General features: G+C 41.0%; 1 protein-coding gene across 1 annotated transcript in view; it reads left to right on the top strand.

Annotated features, from left to right (window-relative positions):
• The window catches only part of NCOR2 (nuclear receptor corepressor 2), a 432,386-nt gene that overhangs the window by 229,415 nt on the left and 177,330 nt on the right, over positions 1-25,641 (top strand). Inside the window, exons 10-12 of the mRNA XM_018557336.1 lie at positions 13,051-13,223; positions 16,525-16,615; positions 19,351-19,529. Of these exons, the coding sequence (XP_018412838.1) occupies positions 13,051-13,223; positions 16,525-16,615; positions 19,351-19,529 (443 nt within the window). The remainder of the gene's footprint in view (positions 1-13,050; positions 13,224-16,524; positions 16,616-19,350; positions 19,530-25,641) is intronic.

Genomic DNA, 25,641 nt, shown 5'->3' with positions numbered 1-25,641 from the left:
GGCATTGTCAGAATAATGGCCCCTGAGCCTGCACTTCAGACCGCAATATCATCTCTCATCTTTCAAACAAAAAGAAAACAAATGTGAAATCTGCTGTCTAGAACCGTGTTCATTTTCAAGCAAACTGCTTGCAAGAATTGCTGGTGGATTGTTATAAATGGTTCTTAATATCTTGTCTGCCCTGAAACAGCGGCAGTCCTTTACACAGATGCTTATTGCTGCTGAGCCAGGATTTAGTAGCATATGGAGTGTAAAATGTCTGTACAATCTGAATGTGAAGGAGTGGTGGCCTTGTCTAAGTGTGTGTTGTCTAAGGTCATATCTGAAGGTCATTCCTGTTCAAGTAGGAGCAGAACAGATCAAACCTATAAGACACTCCTTTAGGGAGATGCCAGCGGGTAATTACCTTTTGGAAAGTACCAGATAAATCCACTGTTCAATTCATTAGCCTGCTGTCAGAAAGAGATCAGCAATATGAAAAGTTGAAGGAGTGGCGTGGCTCACCATCCACAGCTTGAATTTTATTGCTCCAGTTTTGATATCATAACATATTTCTCTTATTATTCTGGCTACAATGACAGAACATTTGTAAAACAATCTCCAAGTGAGTTTATAAGGAAAATAAACCTGTAACAATATAGGATTTCTCCGCATTTGTTAAGTCAGTAGAAACTGGCAAGAAAAGAACAAAGCAGATCTTGACTGAACAGTGCCCTTTGCTTGGCACAGTACTGTCCGAAGAATTGTTTATGTTGGAAAGAATTCTGCGAAAGCGTTGGGAATTTTGGATTCAGTTTCTTTTATTTTTTATGGATTTTCCATTATTTAAAATTACAATATAAAATAGAGTTAATTGGAGGCACTACATACATTGCATACAAAATTTGACCATGTTGGTTGAGCAGTCTTTCCAGAAAAACAGGAACAGTTAAAGCAAATATGTACTTTGCGCATGCAGAGCAAAGCAACAGGTTAGCTTTATATATTCCTTTTACAATAGCATATACTTGATTTTCCTTCACTCCTTGATATTCCGTTCTGCTGGTTGGATTGAGGAAAGGAAGCCCTGTGCAACTTTCAAATAGCTGTACTTGGAACAGTGCTGAAGAATCTTATTTGCCCCTATGTGACAGCAATCACCAGCATTGTTACATGAGTGGTAAGCAAGTGAGGCACATGCTCCTCCATACCTGGAAGTAGGGCTGCAGCTAACGATTATTTTCATAATCGATTAGTTGGCCGATTATTAAGTTCGATTAATCGGTTAATCGGATAAAAAAAAAAAGGCTCCAGTGATTGACGACTAGTTTGTGTTAAGATTGTAGTCCATCACGGGAGCAAGCTTGGCGCGGTGGAAGTAAAAAAAAAGTGCAGCGTGTGACGTGTGGCTCAGGCCGCATGTGGAGCCCAGAACAGCCCCGAACAGGCAAATCAATCGATAGCCGACGAATCGACGATCGAAAACGTTGCCAACGTTTTCAATCGTCGATTTTAATCGACTAAATCGATTAACTGTTGCAGCTCTACCTGGAAGTACTTGATATTTTCTTTGTATACAGTGAGTGCACAGAGCAGCAAGGCAGCAGAGGGCATGTATGTGCTGCTGAGGAGGGGGTCCTTCAGCAAACCTCTGCTTTTCCATTCAAGACAAAGCAACAGGTTTGCTGTATTTGAACCATTCACATCAGCATACCACTATCTTTAATTAACTTCCCCTCTGCTCCATTTAACAGCAGGAACTAAGGGAATTACCTACTCCATCCAGGTATGGATAAGCATGTGATTCACAGCAGTTGACCAATGCAAGCTCTATCTCTGGTGATTCGTAATTTTTACAAGGCTTTCCTTTCACTCACAGCAGCTGAATGGAGCAAATGGAAGGCAAGGATGTGTCTGCAGAGGTCTTTTATCTTGGTCTCATCAGACCACAGGATATGGTTCCAGTAATCCATGTCCTTAGTCTGCTAGCCTTCAGCAAACTGTTTGTGGGCTTTCTTTTGCATCATCTTTAGAAGAGGCTTCCTTCTGGGACAACAGCCATGGTTTTATGGTCTGAGCAGTGACAGGCTGACCCCCCCACCCCTTCAACCTCTGCAGCAATGTTGGCAGCACTCACATGTCTATTTCCCAAAGACAACCTCTGGATATGACGCTGAGCAGGTGCACTCAACTTCTTTGGTCCACCATGGCGAGGCCCGTTCTGAGTGGAACCTGTCCTGTTAACCCGCTGTATGGTCTTGGCCACCATGCTGCAGCTCAGTTTCAGGGTCTTGGCAATCGTCTTATAGCCTAGGCTATCTTTATGTAGAGCAACAATTCTTTTTTTCAGATCCGCAGAGAGTTCTTTACCATGAGGTGCCATGTTGAACTTCCAGTGACCAGTATGAGAGAGTGAGAGTGATAACACCAAATTTAACACACCTGCTCCCCATTCACACCTGAGACCTTGTAACACTAACGAGTCACATGACACCGGGGAGGGAAAATGGCTGATTGGGCCCAATTTGGACATTTTCACTTAGGGGTGTAATTACTTTTGTTGCCAGCGGTTTAGACATTAATGGCTGTGTCAGTACAAATATGAACAAAAAGCGCCAAATGGGACCGCTCCACCAGAGAAAAAAAGTGTGCAAAGAAGATCAAAGTCTGTTTTAAAAATGAAAGATGTAATTGAAATTCTGCAGGATGCTGCCCCAAACCAGCCAGGGGGACTGCAAAATCTGGGGGAAAAAAACAAACAAGGGGCGCCTTTCCTGGTGCAGACAAATTTATTGTGATAAAACCAATAATAGATGAGAATCATACTCACAAAGGTCGACATGAATGGAGCATTGTATGTGAATACATGGACCAAAAAGTAAGCCAGTGACAGCTGCACAGCCGTGCCTGTGTGCCAGCAAGGTAGGCTGTGATAATGCGTTTCCGGGGTCACGCCCCCTTCATCAGATAGGGGCCTCCTCCGTTCCATACACACTATATAGAAACTGGTGGCCAATCGGCTGGTGTGCCGGGACCTCATCGGCTCAAGCTGCAACAGCTGAGGATGTGTCCGGTAGGACGGCCGTGACGGCAGAAAGGGTTCCCCGTCCTGTAGCTGACGGGGCAACCCTCTGGGCGGCTCATCCAATCACTGGATGGCCTCAGGTAGGCTCGCCTGGTGGGAGTGGCCAGTAGCTCCGTCCAATCCGCGGGACGAAAAACCGATCTGTATCCCACTGTGGACATAATGACTACTGGAGCGGCCAAAATAAAAGTGGACGATTATGCATTGGGCAATATGGGAGGGAGGGAGGCCTTACACGGAACTTCCATAAACAACTACAAAAATGACATAACAAATGTATAGGATACGTACTCTAATAATGTCTAAGACTAAACTAGCCGTTGTAAAGCAATCTGGTGTTATCATATAATACTAATGCAAACATCTAAAAACAGCTAAGTGTCATGTAGAACACATTTGGAGAAAGGTAACTGGACTGAAAAAAAGTTACTAGATCTAAACATATAGATTCCCTATTATAATGCGTAAATATAAAAGAGTTAAAAATATTTTAAAATATATGAGGATGTATAACATTTATGATTATATAAAATGTAATAACACACTGTGTAAATGATGATTGGAGACTTCCATTAGCATATGTGAAAATTATTTTTTGAAAATTAATAATTAATTAATTAGTAGCTGGCAGCATGACCTATTGACTGACTATGACACATGTGCCTAATAAGGGAGTGCCTGGTCAGAAATAAAATAGGTATAAGGGATATGATGTATTATACAGGTGAAACTCGAATAATTAGAATATCGTGCAAAAGTAATTGCAGTAAGTGCTGCAAAAGGGGCCCAAACCAAGTACTGAGTACATATGCATGCTTATACTTTTCAGAGGTCCGATATTGTTCTTTGTACAATCCTTGTTTTATTGATTGCATGTAATATTCTAATTTTCTGAGATTGTGGATTTGGGGTTCTTGGGGTTTTCATGAGCTGTAAGCCATAATCATCACAATTATGACAAATCCCGACTTGAACTATCTTGCTTTGCATGTAATGAGTCTATCTCATATATTAGTTTCACCTTTTAAGTTGCATTAGTGAAATAAATGAACTTTGCACGATATTCTAATTATTCGAGTTTCACCTGTATCACCCTACGGGGAAGTATAGGGGGAATGGATGAATGGTAAGGACGACAGTCCAAATGAAGTTGAAAACGTCGTCATCTCCTAAGAATAGCAATAAGTATGGTTCTTAAAGTGATGAGGCCAATTCTAGGCCCTCATTGAGACCCACTGGGTGTAAGCTATTGAGGGAATAAATCCAATAGGCTTCCCTATGGCACAGTCTCTTGAATCTTATCCCCTCATCTAAATTATCTGGAATGGCCTCGATCCCGAAGACTCTCAATCCTTTGCGATTGGACTTATGTGCCTCTATGAAGTGTCTGGGGAGTGAATGTTTGGCAACCTTTTTTTCCCCCAATACTTTTGGCAATACACTATATTGCCAAAAGTATTGGGACACCTCTCCAAATCAGTGGATTCAGGTGTTCCGTGAACTTTCTGTGCTACTAAATATTCCATGGTCAACTGTTAGTGGTATTATAACAAAGTGGAAGCAACTGGGAACAACAGCACCTCTGCCACGAAGTGGTAGGCCACGTAAAATGACAGAGCGGAGTCAGCACATGCTGAAGCAAACTGTGCGCAAGAGTCAACAACTGTCTGCAGAGTGAATAGCTACAGACCTCCCAACTTCGTGTGGCCTTCAGATTTGCACAACAACTGTGCATAGTGAGCTTCATAAAATAGGTTTCCTTGGTCGAGCAGCTGCACCCAAGCCTTACATCACCAAGTGCAATGCAAAGCGTCTGATGCAGTGGTGTAAAGCACGCAGCCACTGGACTCCAGAGAAGTGTAGGTGCCGCAGTATTGAAGGCAAAAGGTGGCCCAACTAAGTACTGATGGGGTGGTCATAATAATCTGGCCACCAGTGTACACTGAGTGGCCAGTTTATTATGATCACCTGATGTTTGTAGGCAAATTAGCTATAATTAGCTATAATTTCACGCTGAAGTTGCTAGAGGGCCAGACTATTATAAATAGGGAAGCAGGTTGTTTACCACGGCAGTAGAAATTATTTTTTTCTGAAGATATGGGTAAACAACGCGATTTAACAGCCTTTGAACATGGGATGATTGACCCCTGCCCTTAACCTTAACAGCTGTTTGAATAGACAGTAACCAAAAATTTTACTGATCTAATATTCAGTATGGCAGATCAAAACGATCCCTGAATTCATTTTTACTTCCGACCTATCAGTTAGAATAACAAATTCCAAAGCAATTCCTGTTTCTGGGACTCAAACTTTCAACATAATATTCCCTACCCAAAATATATAATATGTAGATGACAACTGTCCATTATTTTATATGAAGTCATAGTCATTTATTACCAAAACATGTAGCACCGTCTTACAAACCATGGCAATACTTAGAAGTTCCCACAAATTGTTGCCCCTGTTTCACAATATCATATACCGTAGTTTCTTTGTAGATCATATTCAATATGTCCTAATAGAGATAATCTATAAATCAGTAATGTCTGTCTCACATACTCATATAACTGACATCCGTATCATGCAAAGAGAAAGTGTCCAATGCCTTGCATCTCTCAAATCGGATGTCCGCAGCAGAGCTAAATGTAGAAAAAAAAATGCACCTGTCTGTCGCATAAAACGACATGTCCCAGGCGTCGGGCAATATGAATTGCGCACCCCTGCTTATAAGCTATTTCTGCAGAAAAGCTTTTTTTCTCAGTTGTAAATACTATACTTCTTATCAGTATTGTTTCAGTGGAAACTGACATTTTGGCAGGCATTTAAGTCTTGTTTTAAATTACAGACTTCCAGGAAGTAAGTCATTATCCATTTGCCAACTGCCCCGGTATACTTTAAGCGATGATGGAATACTAAAAGCTGGATTTCCTAGCCAAATTGAGATGACTCTAGTTGTTTACCAAGCCTCTAAACAATTTTATGACACACAAGATGTGTATGGAAAAATAAATTGCTCTACTTCCTAAATGGCCTCGGTCATTATAAAATCTTTCCAGCAGAAGGAGACATCTGTACAAAGTGCATTTTGTGTACCACGTTTTACTCGATTCTCCTTTCCGTTGTCTCAGAAGTCACACAAACGTATGTTTACAACTGCACTATGGGCTAAATAAAAAATGACATGTATGATGCAGTTGCACAAAACATCAGTTTTTGTTTTTCTGGGTCCCCCCACCACCGTCGCATAGTATTATCAGCTGATCTTGCCATTAGATTTGTTATTTTTCTTCTTTAACAGGCTGACAGCGTGGTTTGTTCTGCATTGAAATCACATAGCAGCATTGTCATCCTGTAAACAGGGTATTTTTAGATAGACATGTAGTTTTTAGATTTGGAAGACTTGTTCACACTATAGCATTGTGCGGAGCACACATTACTGTTCTTTTAGTGCACGCTATCACACAGCACACCTACCATGCGGTACTGTGCACTAGGTGCTTGCGTTGCACCCAACGCACCTCTAGGCAGGCATGCTATACAGTCCAGCGCAATGTGCAGTACACAATACTGTGCGTTGTAATGAAAAAAGTAGTGCATGCACTACTTTTTTCACTGCAGCAGCACACTGTACCATGCATTGCACTGCAGAACAGGCCGCTGGGAGGTGTGCTGGGGTACCATTAAAGTAAATGACAACGCAACTACCGCACGGTATCGTGCTGTGGGATAGCGTGCACTAAACACATAGTAATGTGCATTGGCCCTCAGTAATCAACAAATTAAATTAAAGCCAAACTCCAGCTAACACATTTTAAGCAGGTATAGCAATCTTTTTTTTTTTTTTTCTTTTGGAAAAATGTTCAAACCACATGTATAAAAGTCGACCCTTGTAAGCACTCCGGACGTGTTTTGTGGTTTGTCCCAACTCGTATAACTGTCACTTTTGCTGGACAGCTTGGCCTGCATGTAAATGTGGAGAAGCATATAAATAAGGCTTCATTCACATAGGGAGCAAAGGGGTGGAAAAACAGGTGTTTGATCTGAGTTTTTACTGCGCCCCAACTGCCCACCTCAAATAGAGGCAGCTCAGGCTTGCATACATTACATTGCAAATGTTTACTACCTGTCAAGGGGACTGCTTGGCACATGGCTACAGTACGGTATTGTAATGCAAAATCCACCTTGGGATCCCCAAAAAAACAGACATTCTGAAGGCGTCAGTATCAGCTCTTGCACAAAAGCAAAAATCTGCCAGCACATTCACCAGCTAGCAAAAAAAAACACTGTCTAACCTTTAGGACTAAAAAAACAAAAAACAGGGGTTTTAGTTGCACTACTTTTGCTAAATATGTTGAAGCCACACTGCCTCTTCAAGGCCCCTCTGTATAGTGTGCTCCTAACTCTAATCTAGGAGAGTCTCCATCTTGGAGCATACACAGCAAAGGATGAATTGGGTGCAGGTTCACCAGGAGGCAGCCCAACCTCCTTACAGGCACAGAGACACACCAGAAGCTCCGCTCATTGCAATGGAAGCTGAAGCCCCCAGTGTGTCCCCACACCAAAACCAACAAGTGAAACAAATGGCAAACACAATCATCAATTCATAACTAGCTTTAAAGCAAGGTACACATGGAAGGCTCTTGAATGCTTGTAAACCTGCTGTCAACCGCCAGTAATGTTTGCCACTCATGTGAACTTAGCCTTAAGGCATGGGAAAATATTTAAAAAAAAAGGAATTCATGTACTGATATTTTACAGATATTAAACAGATGCAGTTATCAAAATACAATGGGGGGGATTTATCATAGCAATTGCGAGTGTTTGAACTTGCACAGAATATATTTGCACCATATTTATGTTGCTGGTGTAATATTGTTGATAAATGAGGTTTAATAGGCTCCAGGAAAGAAGACTTGTAACTCCAGGCAAAAAGCTTGACCGTCGCATCTTGAAAAAATGGTCATGGGGACTTCTTAAGTTGTGATTGTTTGTTTTCTTAGGTGATGCTCCAGTTTCAGACAGCCCAGAACAAGTGCAGATGAAAACAGGTGCAAAAAACATGCAACTGAAAAAGTAGTACAAGCTCTGATGAACAGGTGCAAAACACGTGCAGTTGGAAAAGAAGTGCAAGCTCAGGTCAAAACAGGTGCGAAATACATGCAACTGAAAAAGTAGTACAAGCTCTGATGAACAGGTGCAAAACACGTGCAGTTGGAAAAGAAGTGCAAGCTCAGGTCAAAACAGGTGCGAAATACATGCAACTGAAAAAGTAGTGCAAGCTCAGGTTAAAACAGGGGCACATGTTGAAAGACAGATTTGCACATAAAAAAAAAAATGATCTAAGAGGCTAAACCTGTCGCAATTGCTTTGACAGATTTCCCCCAATATGTTTTGATGTATAGTGTGCCTTTAACTGACAGTTGAGTATCTGCTTTTTGTCACTTACCTATGAATGTAACAGGACGTGTAGGGTAATGTAGAAAGCATCAAATCCTGTTTTGTGTTTCCGTCATATGTTTTCATCCAATTTATAAAGAAATGTTCTCCACTTTTCCTTATGTCGCTCTCGGTGTTACAAGTACAGCCATTTTTGTCACAAATTTTAATGTTGCCACATTTAAAAGTTTAAAGGAAAAATGCGCACAGTTATCTTGCCAACACAGTCATCTGACAGTCAAAATGTTTAGTCCAGCTGACAGTTTTGTCTCAACTGTTTGAAAACATTTCTACTACAGCAGTTCCCCATTTTTCAGGTCACCAGTCAGCTGTTTGTCGCTTTATAAATATAGTGGATATGACAAATTAATTGTAAAAAGAAATCAGTGCACCATATGGGATTCTATTTGCCATGATTACCCTCCCTTCTTGTCCATGTGCTTGGATAAACATGGCCGATCATTAATCCACCCTCTAAATCAGCTGATTGGGGGAGGAGGGGATGAGTTGGGACCACTCAGTGAAGTGACTTGCCAAAGGCATTGTGCAAGTTTAGGTATGTCAGCTATAAGTCAGTATGTCATATACAGTGCAAAATGGTGAGTTGTTAAGTGGCAGCAACGTTCTGCAGAGCTAATTATATTTTATCTATAAATTGTGCTAATTAGCAACAGTTCTGCTTACACTCAGCCAATTGATTTGCCTTGTGCCTGTGATTCATCACATTTAGCTGGAGGTGTAAAAGGATGTTTTATGTACAGATCACCCTAGGAGAATTCTGACATTTATAAGCGGTGATAACTGAACAGCTCCAGGAGGCATGTAAAGTCATGTGTTGCTTCAGCCCACTCTACCCATAGGGGCCAGGCAATGTTTAAAATGTAGAATCATTTTGACATGGTTTAACACTTCCTTCCACAAACATTTACCTGAATTTTTCTAAATTAGTGGAGTTTAGCAGAGAAAAGTGGAACGGTTTGGCCACAAGACCCAATTAGAAGAAACAAGACATCTGGTTTATTACAGTGGACAACTACTCCAGTTTTTCTTTAGTGTTCATTGCCCCAGTTTTCATAGAATTGTACAATGTATTCTGGAGCTACATGGGCAGTTACCGCTATCCCATCTGAGAGATTTAACCCTTTTATGGCAATGTGGAAGAGCAGAGTTTGGGAATGTTAAACAAAGATCCTAATGGGAGTGGTGACTGTCATTTTAATCAAGCTGCAGATAGACTGCAGCAGGTTTTCAACATGCGAGTAGTAAAGAAGCTTGCTAGCAGCTTGTTTAAAGTGATAGTTGGCACTCCCATTAAGATCTGTCTTTAACATTCCCAAACTGGAGCAGGAAGATACTTTAAAAGCTTCAACAAAACTGGCCAATAGCTCAAAAAATGCTTTTGTTAAAGATTGCTGTTCACACTGCTCTTATACAAGTTGGAGCTTGTGTGAACTAGGCCTATTGCCCATGTACCCTAGTCTAAATAAGATGAAAACATGGAAGCTTTTAGCTTTGTGAAATTAGCTCCCATCAATTGTAAGGAAACATGCACACAGAAAATACAGAGTGCAGTTACTGACCTCCCCTTCTGAAATGTAATTTGCCTGACTTTAATATTTTTTAAGACACTCACCTGAAACAAATATATAGATCCGGAGTTATGATTTCATTTTGACATTGTAATCTGTATGTTTATTCAGGGATGTAGAAAGTAGCCAGAGATGGCCATGCAGATAGCATTGGCAGAAGGAGGTGAACATTGGAAGCCCCCTGTTATTATATGACATACTGGTTTCCTTGAAGGTCTCAGATTTCCTTCCATTGCTTCCAGGGTACTGTAGTCCATTTTACTCATATGTCTTAAAAGCTAGGTCACATAAGCAGATCTTTTTGTGAGTTTTTCTAAGATCACATATGAAATGAACAAAGAAAAGCCGTCAGGCAGTGTCAGGGATGACTATCCGACTCAAGCGTATGGAAGTTTATGATGGAAAGTTTTGTTGATGCTGCATGTGCCTTGTAATTAAAATCCTGTGTGATAAGTTACATGGAGCTCAGATTGTATGAGATTGCCAAGCTTGTTATGTGATCTTAATTTTAGATGAAGCATTATGTAACCTTTTGCATTTTTCATATTTTGTATTTCTTGGTAGGGCACTCAGTTCTTTTGCTGAGACTGTTGAAATACAGTTATTTTTCTCTCTTCGGCCCTTCTTACTGAATATTGATTATCGTATAGACTGCCCGCTTACTCTGGGGGCCTGATTTCTGGAAGGAGGAATCTTAGCACTCAGTGCAAAATCAGCACAGTATATTGATAATCTTATATATTTCTGGAAAAGACCAACAAAGTTACTCTCGGGGCATAAAAAGGAAAATTGGCTGACATTTTGTGAGACAGCATGAAAACAGTTATCAGAAGCTGAGTCTTTTTTTATAGTCTTTCCAGCCAATTTACTTTATTATTTTTTTCTGGCTCTCCAGCTGCTTTTGAAATAGTTTGCCTTAAATCCTTGTTTTTCAGTCACTGATATAGATCAGCTAGCATTCATGAGTATTTTCCTGTCCTGCAATAAATTACAGTAAGGACTCATTTACACCACAATACTTACATTAACACATTTTGCATTAGCTTGCATTGACATGCATTTTTCTAGGTGATTTAAGTGGTGAAAATTAGAGATGAGCCTAGGTTTTGTACCAATTTGGCGGCACAGTGTCTTTCAATACAATCTACAGAGAATATACTTACCAGTTCTGAGCGGGTTTGGGCAAACTCAGGCCAACTGGGTCACACCAAGCCCAGGCTCATCACTAGTCAAAATATAGCATGCAGGATTTTCTTCCAAAGCAAAGCATAGCAGCACATGTTGCATGTCCATGCATTGCGCCTGGGTTTAGCTTCCTTGATTTATATACACGGTAGAATTAAAATAATAAACTCTATTATTTTTTTTAATTCTTTATTTATAGAGGCAAGAAAAGCAAGCCCCACTCTATTTGAGGATAAACGTTGATGACTTATAAGCACAGAAGAAATCGTGCTGGCAGAAGTCCATAAAACACTATCAGGACTATCCACAAAAGGGTGAAGAGTTAGGAGAAGGCAGGAGAAGTTAACAATCTAGGACAACATAGCCGATTTGGAAAAATTCTCCAATTCAGCTCACTTTCCAGTTCAACTATGTTGTCCTAGATTATTCACTACTCTAAACTCTTCACCCTTTTGTGAACAACCCTGTATAAGTCAGTAAAACAATATACAGAAAGGATGACAGAATTTCCTTGCTTTATTGCCAGCGCTGTGGGCACTACAGCTATTGGTTAGGATGGTAAATTAGCAGGGTACAGATATAACTTGCTGACCAACCTTTTCTAGATGCTATACTATTGGGTGGCTACATTTGCTTATATACTGTATATACTAATTTAATTTCCCTGTATTGTTTTCAGTGCACAAGATTAATACTGTACAACGGTACAGAAAACTAGTGGCCATTGGACTTTGTGTGGCTCCAGGGTCCCAGAATTTGGGTGTACAGTATATTCATATGTCTGCATTCTCTCCACTCTAACATCTTATGTCATGCAAAATGTCATGGGTTTAAGCTTTGGAACACAAAGTCCCACCCTTTCCCACCTCTTTTCATCGGGCAGCACAAAACACTACACCTCCAGGACATGTATAGGAAGCACATGCATGCTTCTGTCTATAAGACTGCTGATACTTATGCCTTATTTTTGAGTTTCAAATTTAGGCAGATTACTCATGAGCGCCACATTCAAATCTGCAGTGGGTATTTTGTATGCAACAGTTCTATTACATGTTTTGGGCATTGGGAATTTGCTTGGGCAACACATGATTCAGGCATGTGTCAATGCACAGGTATTTAGTGGTTACTATGTGACACTGTCTCCGGCTGTCCACCACAAACATTTTCTCATGAGAATGGGAGCCCCCATTCTCCCCACTCAGTTTGTGGTAATCGGACCTCATTATATTCACAATGATCACTATAAATGCATCTAAACACAAGAACAAAAATGTAATATATCACATCTTACTAGTCCTTAGATGTGGTGGCTGCATTTGTTTTGTTTGAAGGCCAAGTACATTGTCTGCAGTACAGAAGCATACCTGTTGTTCGTGCTAGAAATCCAGCATGCTTCTAACTTCCTATGTACTGAACAGAATTCTTAAACGATATTATTAGCTATCACCAGTTTTCTCCTGTGAACTAGGGAACACCTTGGCTTCCCCCCTATGTTATAGAAATGAGAAGAGAGGAAGGTGTTTGTAGTCCAAATCTGGCAACGCTGAGCGAATGAACAGCGAGCGAACATTGTCACCATAAGACAGGAAATGTGTTACTGCCAGAATCATCAGTTGAAAATAAAGATGGAAAATGCCTGAAAAAAATAAAACTAATGAAGACAAAATTTAGGACCGATATGCTGCAGCATATGAAAAAGCTCGTTCTAGGGATTGATTTTTTTTATTTGTATTTACGGTCAGCTTTTTCTAAAGGATTTGTATATACCTCCTTCAGGAACAGAAGCTTTGCCAACGCTATGACCAGCTAATGGAAGCTTGGGAGAAGAAGGTGGAGCGAATTGAAAATAATCCACGAAGGCGAGCAAAAGAAAGTAAAATAAGGGAGTACTATGAGAAACAGTTTCCAGAGATCCGCAAGCAGAGGGAGATGCAAGAACGCATGCAAAGGTTGGTGTTTATGTGTTTTATGTTCATCCCTTTTCAGTGTATGCATTAACTTCACAGCCACTTGCTCTGAAGAAACCCATGACATTTAAATTCCACTATTAAACCCAACTGTTTAAACAGTAGAATATAATATATGATTATTTGCTACAGATTGCTGATCTTCCTCTTAAAGTGTATATCAACCTTAAAAATTAACTTCCTCTATTTGTTCCCTTTTGGCCTGTTAAATATGCCATTGTAAGTGTTTGGTTATAGTCAGTAAATAAAAAAAAATGCCTGTTGCTCCTGTCAGAAATCCAGTGAGCTAATAACTTTCTGTAATTTCTGCCTCTGCTGCACTCTTCTTAGTTAGCATTGTTCCCAGTTCTCTATGTGCACAGAATACCTCCCCCTATGTTAAGGAGAAGAGGGGGAGGTAGGTGTCCTGTGTTATTAAATGATTCTTGATAAAATTGCTTCTCCATAGATGCATTATAGTAAGTAAATGAGGCAGCCACCACATGTAAGAATTGATATATATATATATATATAATGTGTAATGTACGGTAAGTAGTGTCCTGGCAACCAATGAAGCTGTGGGCCAACAGTATCCTGGCAACCAATGATGCTCTAGGCCGGTAGCATCCTAGCAACCATTGGCACTGTAGGCTGACGGCGTTCTAGCAATCAGTGATGGGGGAGGGGTGTCACTGTTTGCTCCAAAATTACATTTGGCGGAATTAATAATGAATTTGTAGCAGCCATAGCGGCATATTAGAAAAGTATTGTAAATAAGAGCTTGGTGAATTTGTTGCACAGGTCGGTATTAGCTATGGAACTGTCGCAAACCTTTTATGAATTTGGTGCCAGAGTTCTAGATACATCCATAATGCCAGAATTGTGTCAAAAAGCCTTTATTGAATCCCCTCTCATTGTTTATGTATACCAAAATAAGATGATCCCTGATGAGTTATTGCACATTACTCTTGTCCTTAATAAATATTACTGTGTAGCTAATATTGCTTTTAGGAGGGCTGAGCAGAAATGCTAGCTAAATAGGGTAAATACTTTAAAGCAACATAGGTAGAGTTCTTAAAGTTTCAAAAGCTTGGACGTTCTCACATATGCAATATATTTGGATTAGGATAGTGTTGTGGTGGTATATACACTGTGTGCACAATTATTAGGCAAGTGAGTATTTTGACCACATTTTTATGCATATTGTCCAACTTGATGCATATTGTAAACTTGAAGGCTTATTAGATTTGAGCATATCAGGTGATGTGTATTTGTGTAATGAGGGAGTGTGTAGCTTTAGGAGATCAACACCCTATATCAAGGTGTGCATAATAATTAGGCAGCTTCTGTTCCTCAGGCAAAATGGGCCAAAAAAGAGATTTAGCTGACTCTGAAAAGTCAAAAATGGTAAAAAGATCTTGCAGAGGGATGCAGCACTCTTGAAATTGCAAAGATATTGGGGCTTGACCACAGAACCATCAAACGTTTTGTTGCAAAGAGCCAGCAAGAAACGTGTTGAGAAAGAAAGACACAAATTGCCTGCCAAAGATTTGAGAAGAATCAAACGTGAAACTACCAGGAACCCATTATCCTCCAGTGCTGTCATATTCCAGAACTGCAACCTACTTGGAGTGCCCAAAAGTACAAGGTGTTCAGTGCTCAGAGACATGGCCAAGGTAAGGAAGGCTGAAACCCGACCACCACTGAACAAGACACAGAAGTTGAAATGTCAAGACGGGGACAAGAAATATCTGAAGGCAGATTTTTCAAAGGTTTTATGGACTGATGAGATGAAAGAGACTCTTGACGGACCAGATGGATGGGCCCGTGCCCGTGGCTGGATCAGTAACGAGCACAGAGCTCCATTTCGACTGAGACGCCAGCAAGGTGGAGGTGGGTACTGATGGGCTGGTATATATAAATAGGAGCTACTTGGACCTTTTCGGGTTGAAGATGGTTTCAAAAATCAACTCCCAAACCTACTGCCAGTTTTTAGAAGACACTTTCTTCAAGCAGTGGTACAGGAAAAAGTCTGCATCTTTCAAGAAGACCATTATATTTATGGAGGACAATGCTCCATCGCATGCATCAAAGTACTCCACTGCATGGCTAGCCAGTAAAGACCTTAAAGGAGAATTATAAGGCGAGTGATTTTCACTCAGCCTCATAATCTGAGCCGACCTGTGACAATGAAGTGAGCGAACACATACCGTCCCTCACTCACTTCTCGATCTATCCCTGCAGAGAGCCGTGACTGTCACGGCTCCCTGCAGGGATCCCCCCCCCTCCCCGGTCCGACCCTCCAGCGCTGAGGGGCGAAACTGACAGGGGAGGGGGCGGGCACAGCTGGCTCGGCCTCTGCATAGGCAGAGCCAGCTGTCAATCCCGCAGCTGGGCGGATCCAGACAGTATTGTCTGGATTCGTCCCGGCTACGGCGTCCCATAGTTCTCCTTTAAAGATAAAAGAGTAATGACATGGCCCCCTTCCTCACCTGACCTAAACCCTATTTAGAATTTGTGGGCCCTTCTTAAACGGTAGATTTTCGGTGAAGGAAAACAGTACACCTCTCTAAGCAGTGTTTGGGAGGCTCTGGTATAAAATATGTAAATAATTTGTTGGAATAAAAAACATTTTCGGTCTTGGTTTCAGTCTGACATTTGTTTTCATTTCTGTTTCGTTTCGGTTTTGACATTTTAATTTCGGTGCACCCTTAATAATATTCCTGCACACTAATAGTTGCCCAAATATTGTGCACACATATATGTTCTCCCAAAACCTCACTTTTACTTTCTTAAATATTCAGGTTTCAGGTTTAACAACATTTTGGATTGACCAAGAGCACTGTAGTTTTTCAATAATTAAATTAATCCTCAAAAATATAAGCTACCTAATAATTGTGCACGCAGTGTAAGTAATATAGTAATATATTTTTGTACACGTATCTATCTATCCCTGTGGAATGTGTTTAGTATACAGCTGGTGCTAAAACAAGCGATGATGTGTCTAAGTGTGATATAGTCATAATTACATTTATGTATAATCTGCTAAGACACAGCGGCATCATTCTGTTTAATAGTTCTCTTCATCTTACTGTTTGCATTCGAGGTACTTCTGGCTGTTGGCTGTTTGAAATGTCACACAGAGGAAATAACATAAGTTTATAAGTATTGTTCTAGCAATGGAAAGCCCTGGATATCAAGCGTACTATGAATGCCTTCAGTGACCATGTTAAGTTGCTCATCCATACAACCTGCTCACGCATCACTACAGGTGGTTGAACATTTCAATTTCTTTTCTCAGCAGGGTAGGACAGAGGGGAAGTGGCCTGTCCTTATCTGCCGCACGCAGTGAGCATGAAGTGTCAGAAATTATTGACGGACTGTCAGAGCAGGAGGTAAGGCTACTTTCGTGCATATGTCAATCGCTACAATACCCACTACCAGAATATGTCTGCATAGCAAATAACAGGTGATAGATATTTACAGATGCCAACTAAAATGTAGACTGTAATAGAATTACAGGGACTCCATAAACATGGAATGTTTTATCCTGCCTATTTAATAATCCGCTTTGCTTTAATTGGAGAGTCCGTGTTTAGAGAAATTTTAGTGAGTGCACATTCATATACATTAGAATGATCTAAAAGCTGAACTGACACTGCAGTTATTGTAGTCTGACAGCAGGCGCTTGTCACTGTCAGAATACATGAACAATGACAGCAACTGGATTGGCTGCAGTCACTGATCAGCCGATAATTTTTTGCCTGGCTCCTTCAAAAAGTACTCTTGTTGAGCCGGCAGGGCCACCCACTGTAAGAATTTCTCTGAATCACCTAATATCCAATAGTATATGGCGAGCCTAAGAATGGCAGGTGTCAGGGCACGAATTATACTGTGAAAGCAGACATGGTGCAGATCCCAAGTAGATTAGTTTTTGTTAAAATGTAATAGTGATGAATTGGAGGTACCTGTGTTTGATTTGGTATCAGCCTTTTGTAGTCCCTGTTTAGCAGGGCTGGAGTGTGAGAGGTAGAAGCAGCACAAGTTGCCAATCGGTTCATGTGCTGACAAGAAGCATCGTGATAGAATAAAACAATCAGAGGGACAGAGAGATGGGCTCATCATTGTGCTGCTTCTGCTTTCATTGTCTGGTCACAGACTGCGGCTGTTGTCTGGTCACAGACTGCGGCTGGTCCAGGATGAGCTGGGCTCAGAGCTAGTTAAATGAACGATGCTGGCCATTAAAAAAAAAAGTACTGTGGGGGAAACCTTTACATTTGAAGCTTAATAATTCAGCAGAAGTTGGATTTATTTTATCATTTGATAAGTTATTCATTTTTATCTTTTTATTTTTTGCTTGTGTTCTGCTTTAAATAAAGTCCATTTAAATATGTGAAATATAATGAACTTGTAAGGGCTCCCAAAAACCCCTTTACATTTTTCCCTTTGCATATACTGTAAACCAGGGGTCTCAAAGTACCGGCCCGCGAGCCGGTACGATGTGGCCCGCAGCCAGCTGACAAGTCGGGCACACGGTCATGGACCGCGTGCCTGACTTGCAGGAGCAGCTACACGGTCTGCATCTCTGCCGGATTCGGACCTGCATAGCTGCTCCTGTCAGCTCTGGCCAGAGCTCTGACAGCTCTGATGATGTGCCTCCTCCCTGCAAAGATGCAAGCAGGTGAGGGGGTCTTGGAAGGAAAGAAGGGAGGGGGCAGCTTTATTAATATGTGTGTCATATGATTTACATGCGGTGTGCAGGCATTTACATGCAGCAGCTGTCACCCGATCATTAACTTGAATAGGTGACAGTTGCTGCTTGTAACATGTGCAGACATTAACACTGGTACTGTATATAGGAGCAGCCCCCACAGGACTAAAACATTTGTCCAGTGGCCCCTGAGTAGATTGAATTTGAGACCCCTGCTGTAAACCCTTGCTCAATGATGGCACCTACCCTCTCCATTGGGAGCACTGACGAGCATGGTAGCTGATAGCTTTGGTCCCATAGGTTTGATGTGCCTTTTTGTTTTTGGGGGTACTACTTTAAAACCAAGTCTGAATGTTAAAGTGTACTGTAAATATGCTGGGGTCAACATGAGGTAGTCATGAGCCCTCCTGCCATAGGTGTGCCAGCCCCTATGTCTGGTGCGTGGTGTTTGTATCTCTGAGGAGGGAGGGAACCACGTAACTTATTTAAAATTTTGTTAGAAAAATAAAAATGAAACCCATCCATTGCTGATCCTCTATTCGCATAGGACCAGAGCTGTGACCAGATCACATGTCAGTGATTATTATTTTTAACTAGTTACTCCTTTAAACTGAATGTTAAACATGGTCAAAAAGTAACAAGTTGTAGTTTATCACCAAACATTGCAGCCTAATCGTCAGTATTTTCTTAATGAAGTACACATGACGTTATAACATGGGATGCTGAGCAATGTTAATAGAGAGAATATAACTTTTTTTAACAGAATTCATTTATTTGGGCCCATAGACATGCATATTCATAGGATACATGAACACATGACTAGATGTATTTTGTGAAAATACAAGTTATTTGGCATTGTGATCCATTGCAGCATTGTCACACAGTTATCTGACATGCAGAGGTGACACAAAACAAATCTCCCTTGCAGCATCCTGAAGTACCCTTCTGAGATAAATCACTGATAACATCAGCACAGGATTTCCTTATCCAAACCACATCTCTGAGGTCTATATAGTTATAGGTACTGAATATCTACAGTGCTAGCAGGACAGTTTACTATTTTAAGACTAACAGCTAAACTGACAGCCTGCCTGTTCTGCTGAGAATTGTGTGCCTGGTTCCTTCGATTTTCCAGTTGAAGGATATTGGGCAAACGGCTGCCACCAGGGACACCCACTGAGCAAACTTTGGCCAGTTCATGTAAAACTGGCCGAAAATTGCTGAGCGTATGGCCAGCTTTAGTCCTACAGCCAAAATATACAGATGTAACCTCAACATACACCCTGTCAGTCACTCTTTATGTTTACTACAAATGTTAATGGTCTTTCCATGTGCTAATTGTAGCAATGTATGTCGCTCAAGAATCCTATGGCTGCTCAGCAACATGTTTTTTCCTAATAACTTTGCTATTTTTTACAGAACCTAGAGAGACAGATGCGTCAACTAGCGGTCATTCCACCCATGCTGTTTGATGCTGAGCAGCAGCGTATTAAGTTCATCAATATGAATGGTCTGATGGATGACCCCATGAAGGTGTACAAGGAACGGCAGGTCATGAACATGTGGAGTGAACAAGAGAAGGACACCTTCAGGGAGAAGTGAGTTCAAACTATCATATGTGTAGTATAATTTAAATACCACCCTGTTTTTCCGCCCTCACCCTGCAGCGCCCTCAGGCGGCCGCCTGACTTGCCTTGCGGTAGCGCCGGGCCTGACCCCAGCTCACATTTGTGCTAGCGTCCTAACATTGCTAAATCTATCTGAGCAATATTATTCATGCAGTAATATTCCAGCTGTGTTTCTATAAAGTGCTGAAGCCAAGTACAGGAATAAACGTTGAAGTGAATTTGTGTTCTGTGTTCAGAAGAGTATCTTGTATGGGCTGTTATTCTAAAGACGCAGTTGGGGTACTCAAAGATATTAGAAGAAGGTCTTTCCGTGTGGGCCAAAACAGCTAGATAACATAACAATCTAGTACCTATGGGGTGCCCTCATCCAGTTCTGTACAACTGTTCTTTTGAGGAGGATGAAGCAATTGGAAAGGCTAGAAAAACATGAATGATTATTATTGTTCCCCTTGAAAAAAAGGCCAGGATGGTGTGCAAGCAGTGAAAACTCTGGCTCCCATGTACCTCTTTATTACCTAATCAAGTACTTGTGCAGAGAGCAGAATGTTTGCCTGCTGACACTTGGAGATTGCTGCATTTGTACATAAATGTCTGAATGTTCCCTGTATGCATATATCAAGCTTTATTCAGTTACGGTTTTCTAGTTCAGTGTTTTTAAAATATGTATTTTTTGAGTTAATACTTTGATACATGAGTGGAATTTATTAAAACTGGAGCAGACAAAATCTGGAGCAGCTCTGCATGGCAACCAATCAACTTCTATCTTTTTATTTTCAAATCTTAACTGAACAAACTGAAGAGAGAAGCTGATCATGGGTTATCATGGGCAGCTGCTCCATATTCTGTCTGCTCCAGTTTTGATAAATTCCCCTGCTTGTGCTGACATTCCTTGCAATCACTAAGTACACCCTTGACCTATATTTAAATGTTTGTATTGAGATAGCCCATGTTTGGAATAAGATCATAGATAAACTGTAAATGTATTCATGAATTCAGGGTTCCAGAAATATGATGATACAAATTTTATGCAAATTAGGTGATATACTTTCAAATACTAAGGTCCTTTTTTTGTCAGGGCACCAAAAAAATCCATGCCTCATAATCATCTGACCCTAGTTTTGATCTTGTGCTGTTAAACTTTTTTTTATGGGGACTGTATATACCAGTGATGTGCGGTACCGTGGGTTTCGGGTGAGGCATTCCCCCAGCCCCGCCCCCAGCATGCCCAACACTGCCCCCAGCCGGACAAAGCCCCACCCATATCAAATCATAGCTACGTCCCCAGCCTGACGAAGCCCCACCTCCCAACCTGGTCCCCAAGCTAGTGTGAAGGTGGGAGGAGCCTCCCTGTCCCTCACTTGCTCGTCACTGATGAGGCATCGAGATCGATGTCCTCAGTGGGTTTTTTTATTTTTTATTGGACAGCTTGGACCAATGGCGCTTTGCCATTGGACCAAGCCATTCACAGAGCTCATGCCTCTAACAAAGAGTAGAGGCTGTGACAGCTCTTTCCTCAATAGTTAGGTTACACAAGCAGTGGGGAAGCCTGCTGCTGTGTAACCTAAATACCTGTCAAAAGCTGGATGCAGCGCTGCCTGTAATTAACAGGCAGCGCTCCTTCCATGACAGGTTACACAGCGTGGAGGCTTCCCCTGCTCTATAACCTGTAACAAGCTGATCTGAATGGAGAAAAAGCTGTCAGCTTCAGACTTGAAGCTGACCGCTTCTTCCTCCATAATACTAGGTGAGGCTCTGCCTCACCTGCCTCCCTTGACCGCATGTCCCTGGTATATACACCTTCTATATGAATCACTTGTCCAGTATGGACACCCACATTTTTGGAGAGTGTTACTGTTGACATTGGTGCCTAAACATATTGGTGCTGTTATTGGAGTAAAATGTATTTAGTTGGCATCCCTGCATCTTCTGTGGGGTTCTGAAAGGATACACATATATTCCAATCAGTGAAAAGGAGGGTGTGTTATATTATATGCCAGTATAAAGGCAGGAATAACTTCCAATTCACCTTTCCAGTTCTAATGTTTAATGACACATTGGACAAGGCCACATCCAATATGTATGCATTTCTTCAGACCAGTACTTCTTGTCCCTTTGATTCTACTCAGCACTAGCACTGTCTTCTTTGAAGGATGACATGTAGGAGGACCGGAAACTGGTTTGGTTCAAAGAAATTATCAGCACAGCGAACAAGCATATTCAATTTAAATTTCTTCATCAGCTTTTATTATAATGCTGCAAGACTTCATTAGTTTGGAATACTTGCTAATGATGCTAGTTTTTGCCGCTCTAGCTCTCCAACTGAGGTGTTGCAAATGTTCTGGACTTGCCCAATGGCATTCTCCTTCTGGACTGGAATATGTAACTTACTGGTGTCTAAGTTGGGGTTTACAGGTCCAAAATCTCCAGAGGTATGCCTGTTGGGCTTCTGGACTCTCTTCTTTTTTTCTGGAAATGTTGTTATATTCCTGAATTGGAAAGAAACAACTTGCCTTTCAATCTCCCAGGTTGTTGGATTTATCTTCCCAAACCTAAAATTAATAATAATGGCAGAGCTTGTCCCTAAAGCTTCTATAAGATTTGGCAGCTGTGGCTGAACAATGTTGGTGAACCCCAACCGGCATACCCCAGGTTGACCCTAAATCTGTTGCTGTCACCTATATCTGATGGTGGACAGCTTGTGGGGAGGACTATTACCAATTGTAGTGGAGATCTTCTCCCATGAGTAAGCCATTACATCAGCTGTCTCTATGAACAAGAATCACTTCCTTGATTGATTGTAAATACAGAGCACTTTGATATTACAGCGTGTATCTGATGTGTGTATGTGCTATGTTTTATTGTTTGTGTTCTTGCTACTTTAAAAAAAAACAAAGGCAGGATTAAACAATATACCAAAAAATCTAATGTGTATTTTTAGCACTTTGGCAAAAGGAATCTAGGTGTTCAGCAGGTTATTTTACCTAGAAAGCTCCTAAAGTGGGTATGAGGAGAAACCTTGATATAAACCACCTGGGTTACCAAATTCTTTTCATGGAATTTACCCCATGTGTATTGTAATAATTATTGTGGACTGGATTCTATTACATTTTTCCTTAATATAAAAGAGCTTGTGTTGTTATGACAGTAGGGGGGCATGGAAAATCTTTGCTGGGGTGTGTATGGGCTATTATGTTCCACACTTTGAAACTGATCGTATTGTCATAGTAGACGCTAATCAGCCAAACTGATCTTCCTGCAAATATATTCCTTCGGTGATCATCTTGTGCATTATATGGTAGGTGACAGCTATTTGTCTAGATCCATTTGTTCACAGAATATAAATGCCATATTATATTTTTGTGCTTCACTAAGAATTTCCTATTAGAAACATCAACATAAAAAGGTTCCTATATTAAAAACTTTTCCAAATTACTGTATATTTCGCTCTATAGGACGCACTCCCCCCCCCCAAAAAAAAGGCGGGGGAAAATGTGTGTGCGTCTTATGGAGCAAATCTTTTTTATACACAGGACCACGGGATAGGAGCTCACCATAGAGCCCCTAGAGCAGACGAAGACGTCTGTTCTTCGTCTGCTCTGTGTGATCACTGAGACTGTGGCACTGTAACCACAGCGCCACCTGTCTCAGCAGTCACTTACTGCAGCTTCTGTCACAGAAACTGTGACAGAAGCTGCCGGCGTCCTATGTACCGGTGCAGCTTATGGAGCGCAAAATACAGTAATTTTCTGGGGTGTTTTAGAAAATTTAGTTAACTTGGCTGTGAAGTAGTTTTTGTTTTGTGCTTGCTTTTATAAGTGAAGCAAAACAAATGGCAAACACACTCATCAATTTGTTACCAGCTTTACAGCAGGTTAAAAACAGAGGTTTTAGATACAAGTCTTCTGCAGAAATGTGAAAGCCGCGCCGAGGCACCTCTATATAGTGCGGTCCCAACTCTAAACTATGAGAGTCTCCATCTTGGAGCACATGTGGCAAAAGATACAATTGGGTGCAGGTTTGTCAGGAGGAAGCCCAACCTCCCTTAAAGGCACAGGGACGCACAAAGGACCCCGGACATCACAACGGCAGCTGAGACCCCCCATGCGTCACTGCACCAAATCAGTCAAGCAAAACAAATGGCAAACACACTCATCAATTTGTTACCAGCTTTACAGCAAGGTGCACATGGAAGGGCTTTAAACCGTAACAGCAAAAAGTTTTCTTTTATAAGTGATCCCCATTTAATCAAGATTTTGAGTAAATACAGTGTGCTTATTATAAAAGAACTGAAGTTGTATCCGGACAACACAAGCAGAGGGCAAAGGACTAGTCCACCAGTGATACCTAAAGCTAATATTTTCCCCATTACTGACTTACCATGTCTTGTTTCACTCTGTGTCTTTGTGTGGAGGCAGACATCTTGGTAGAAATTCAGGGCTTCCTCATGTCAGAGCTACTCCCTGATGACCAGTGGGGAAATGACCAAGGAGCAGCAAGAGAGGTTGAGGAAGCACAGATCCACAGAATGAATGAAGCAGAAGTTGGGAGATCCTTACATGTATGATCTCAGATACAGCTTTCTCTTCAGCAAGTAGAACAGTGAGCAGCACAGTAGTGACCAAAGTCACTAAATCTCACGCTGCTGACATTCAAAATACAGCAGATACATAGGCAGGAGTGCCTAGACTCAGTCATTGTCACTGCATGGCTTTTTTCAGGAGGAGTTTAAGACAAAGGGTAAATTTTTTGGGATTGCTTAAAATTGACCTTTACTCATATCTTTCAAATAACAACAAATACACCTTTAGAAATGTTTATTAATGAAAATCTTCAATCACATATTTCTAGATAATTGCCGGATTTGTATTCTTTGCATACCTTATTTCTATTTTCTTCCCCGGTCTTCTGACAGTGGCCATATTTACTAAGGGCAGATTACTAGATCTCCCTTTACTTCCTGGAACTCTGGCACATGTGACTAGATATGTGACTAGGACATGTGACCATGCACATCATCTCAGGGGGAGGAAAATACCTTTCCCTGAGATCTCATGAGGTTACAGATGAGATTTCCAAGCAATGTTCTGCTGATGACAAGGCAATCCCAGTGTGCATTGCGTTGGCAAACTGAAGTCATTTGCACTTTCAAAGCAGGAAAAACTATTTGACAGGGATTTTAATAATTTCCTATTCTATGCAAACTTTAAAAAAAATTGGCTTTACATTCACTTTAAAGTGACACTAAGCTCAGAAATTAAACCTTAAAAATGCATTCAAGTACCTTAACTATTGACAAAAATTTAGCTTTTTTTGTCTATCACTCTGCTTCGGATCCTCAAATCATCTCTGAATTCATGTGACACTGTCCTTCCTTCTGGAGGGTGGCTACTTTTGTTCCCCATGGTCCCTGTGTGTGTTGTAAAGTAGCCACCTCTCCAAGCTCACTCCTGTGATGGACTACAATCTCATGTTTAGTTTACTAATTTGTATTGAGATTGTAGTCATAACGGGAGTGAGCTTGGAGCCGTGACTACTTTACAACACACACAGGGACCATGGGGAACAAAAGTAGCCACCCTCCAGAAGGAAGGACAGTGTCACATGAATTCAGAGATGATTTGAGGATCTACAGCCGAGGGATACACAAATAAGATACATTTTTGTTAATAGTTATGGTACTTCAATGCATTTATAAGATCATTCCTGGGTTTAGTGTCACTTTCAGTTTATCTCTTAACTGAGCTGAAGTGCACCTGTACATCCTCCCAGATGAAGAATTGGGACTACAACTATTTAGCCTTACAGACACAATGTTTGTTTATTTTATTACCCTTATATTTAGGCCTGGTTAACATTAAGCGTATTCTCTTATGGCCCTTGTTCACACCTGAGCGTTTTGTTGCAATAAGCAAAACGCCTGTTGCTGGAAACAAATACATGATCTTCTTTATGGCAGATTACAGCTTGTTTTGTCCCCATAGAATCAATAGGAAACGCTTGGAAACACATTGCAATTGGTTTTGCATGGTTTTACACGCATTTGTGCGCGTTTCGCACATTTGCATCAATGTGTCACAATTTA

The sequence above is a fragment of the Nanorana parkeri genome, unplaced genomic scaffold (assembly GCF_000935625.1).
Source record: "Nanorana parkeri isolate BGI_ZX_2015 unplaced genomic scaffold, ASM93562v1 scaffold13, whole genome shotgun sequence".
NCBI lineage: Eukaryota > Metazoa > Chordata > Amphibia > Anura > Dicroglossidae > Nanorana > Nanorana parkeri.
This window is presented reverse-complemented; position numbering and strand designations above follow the sequence as displayed.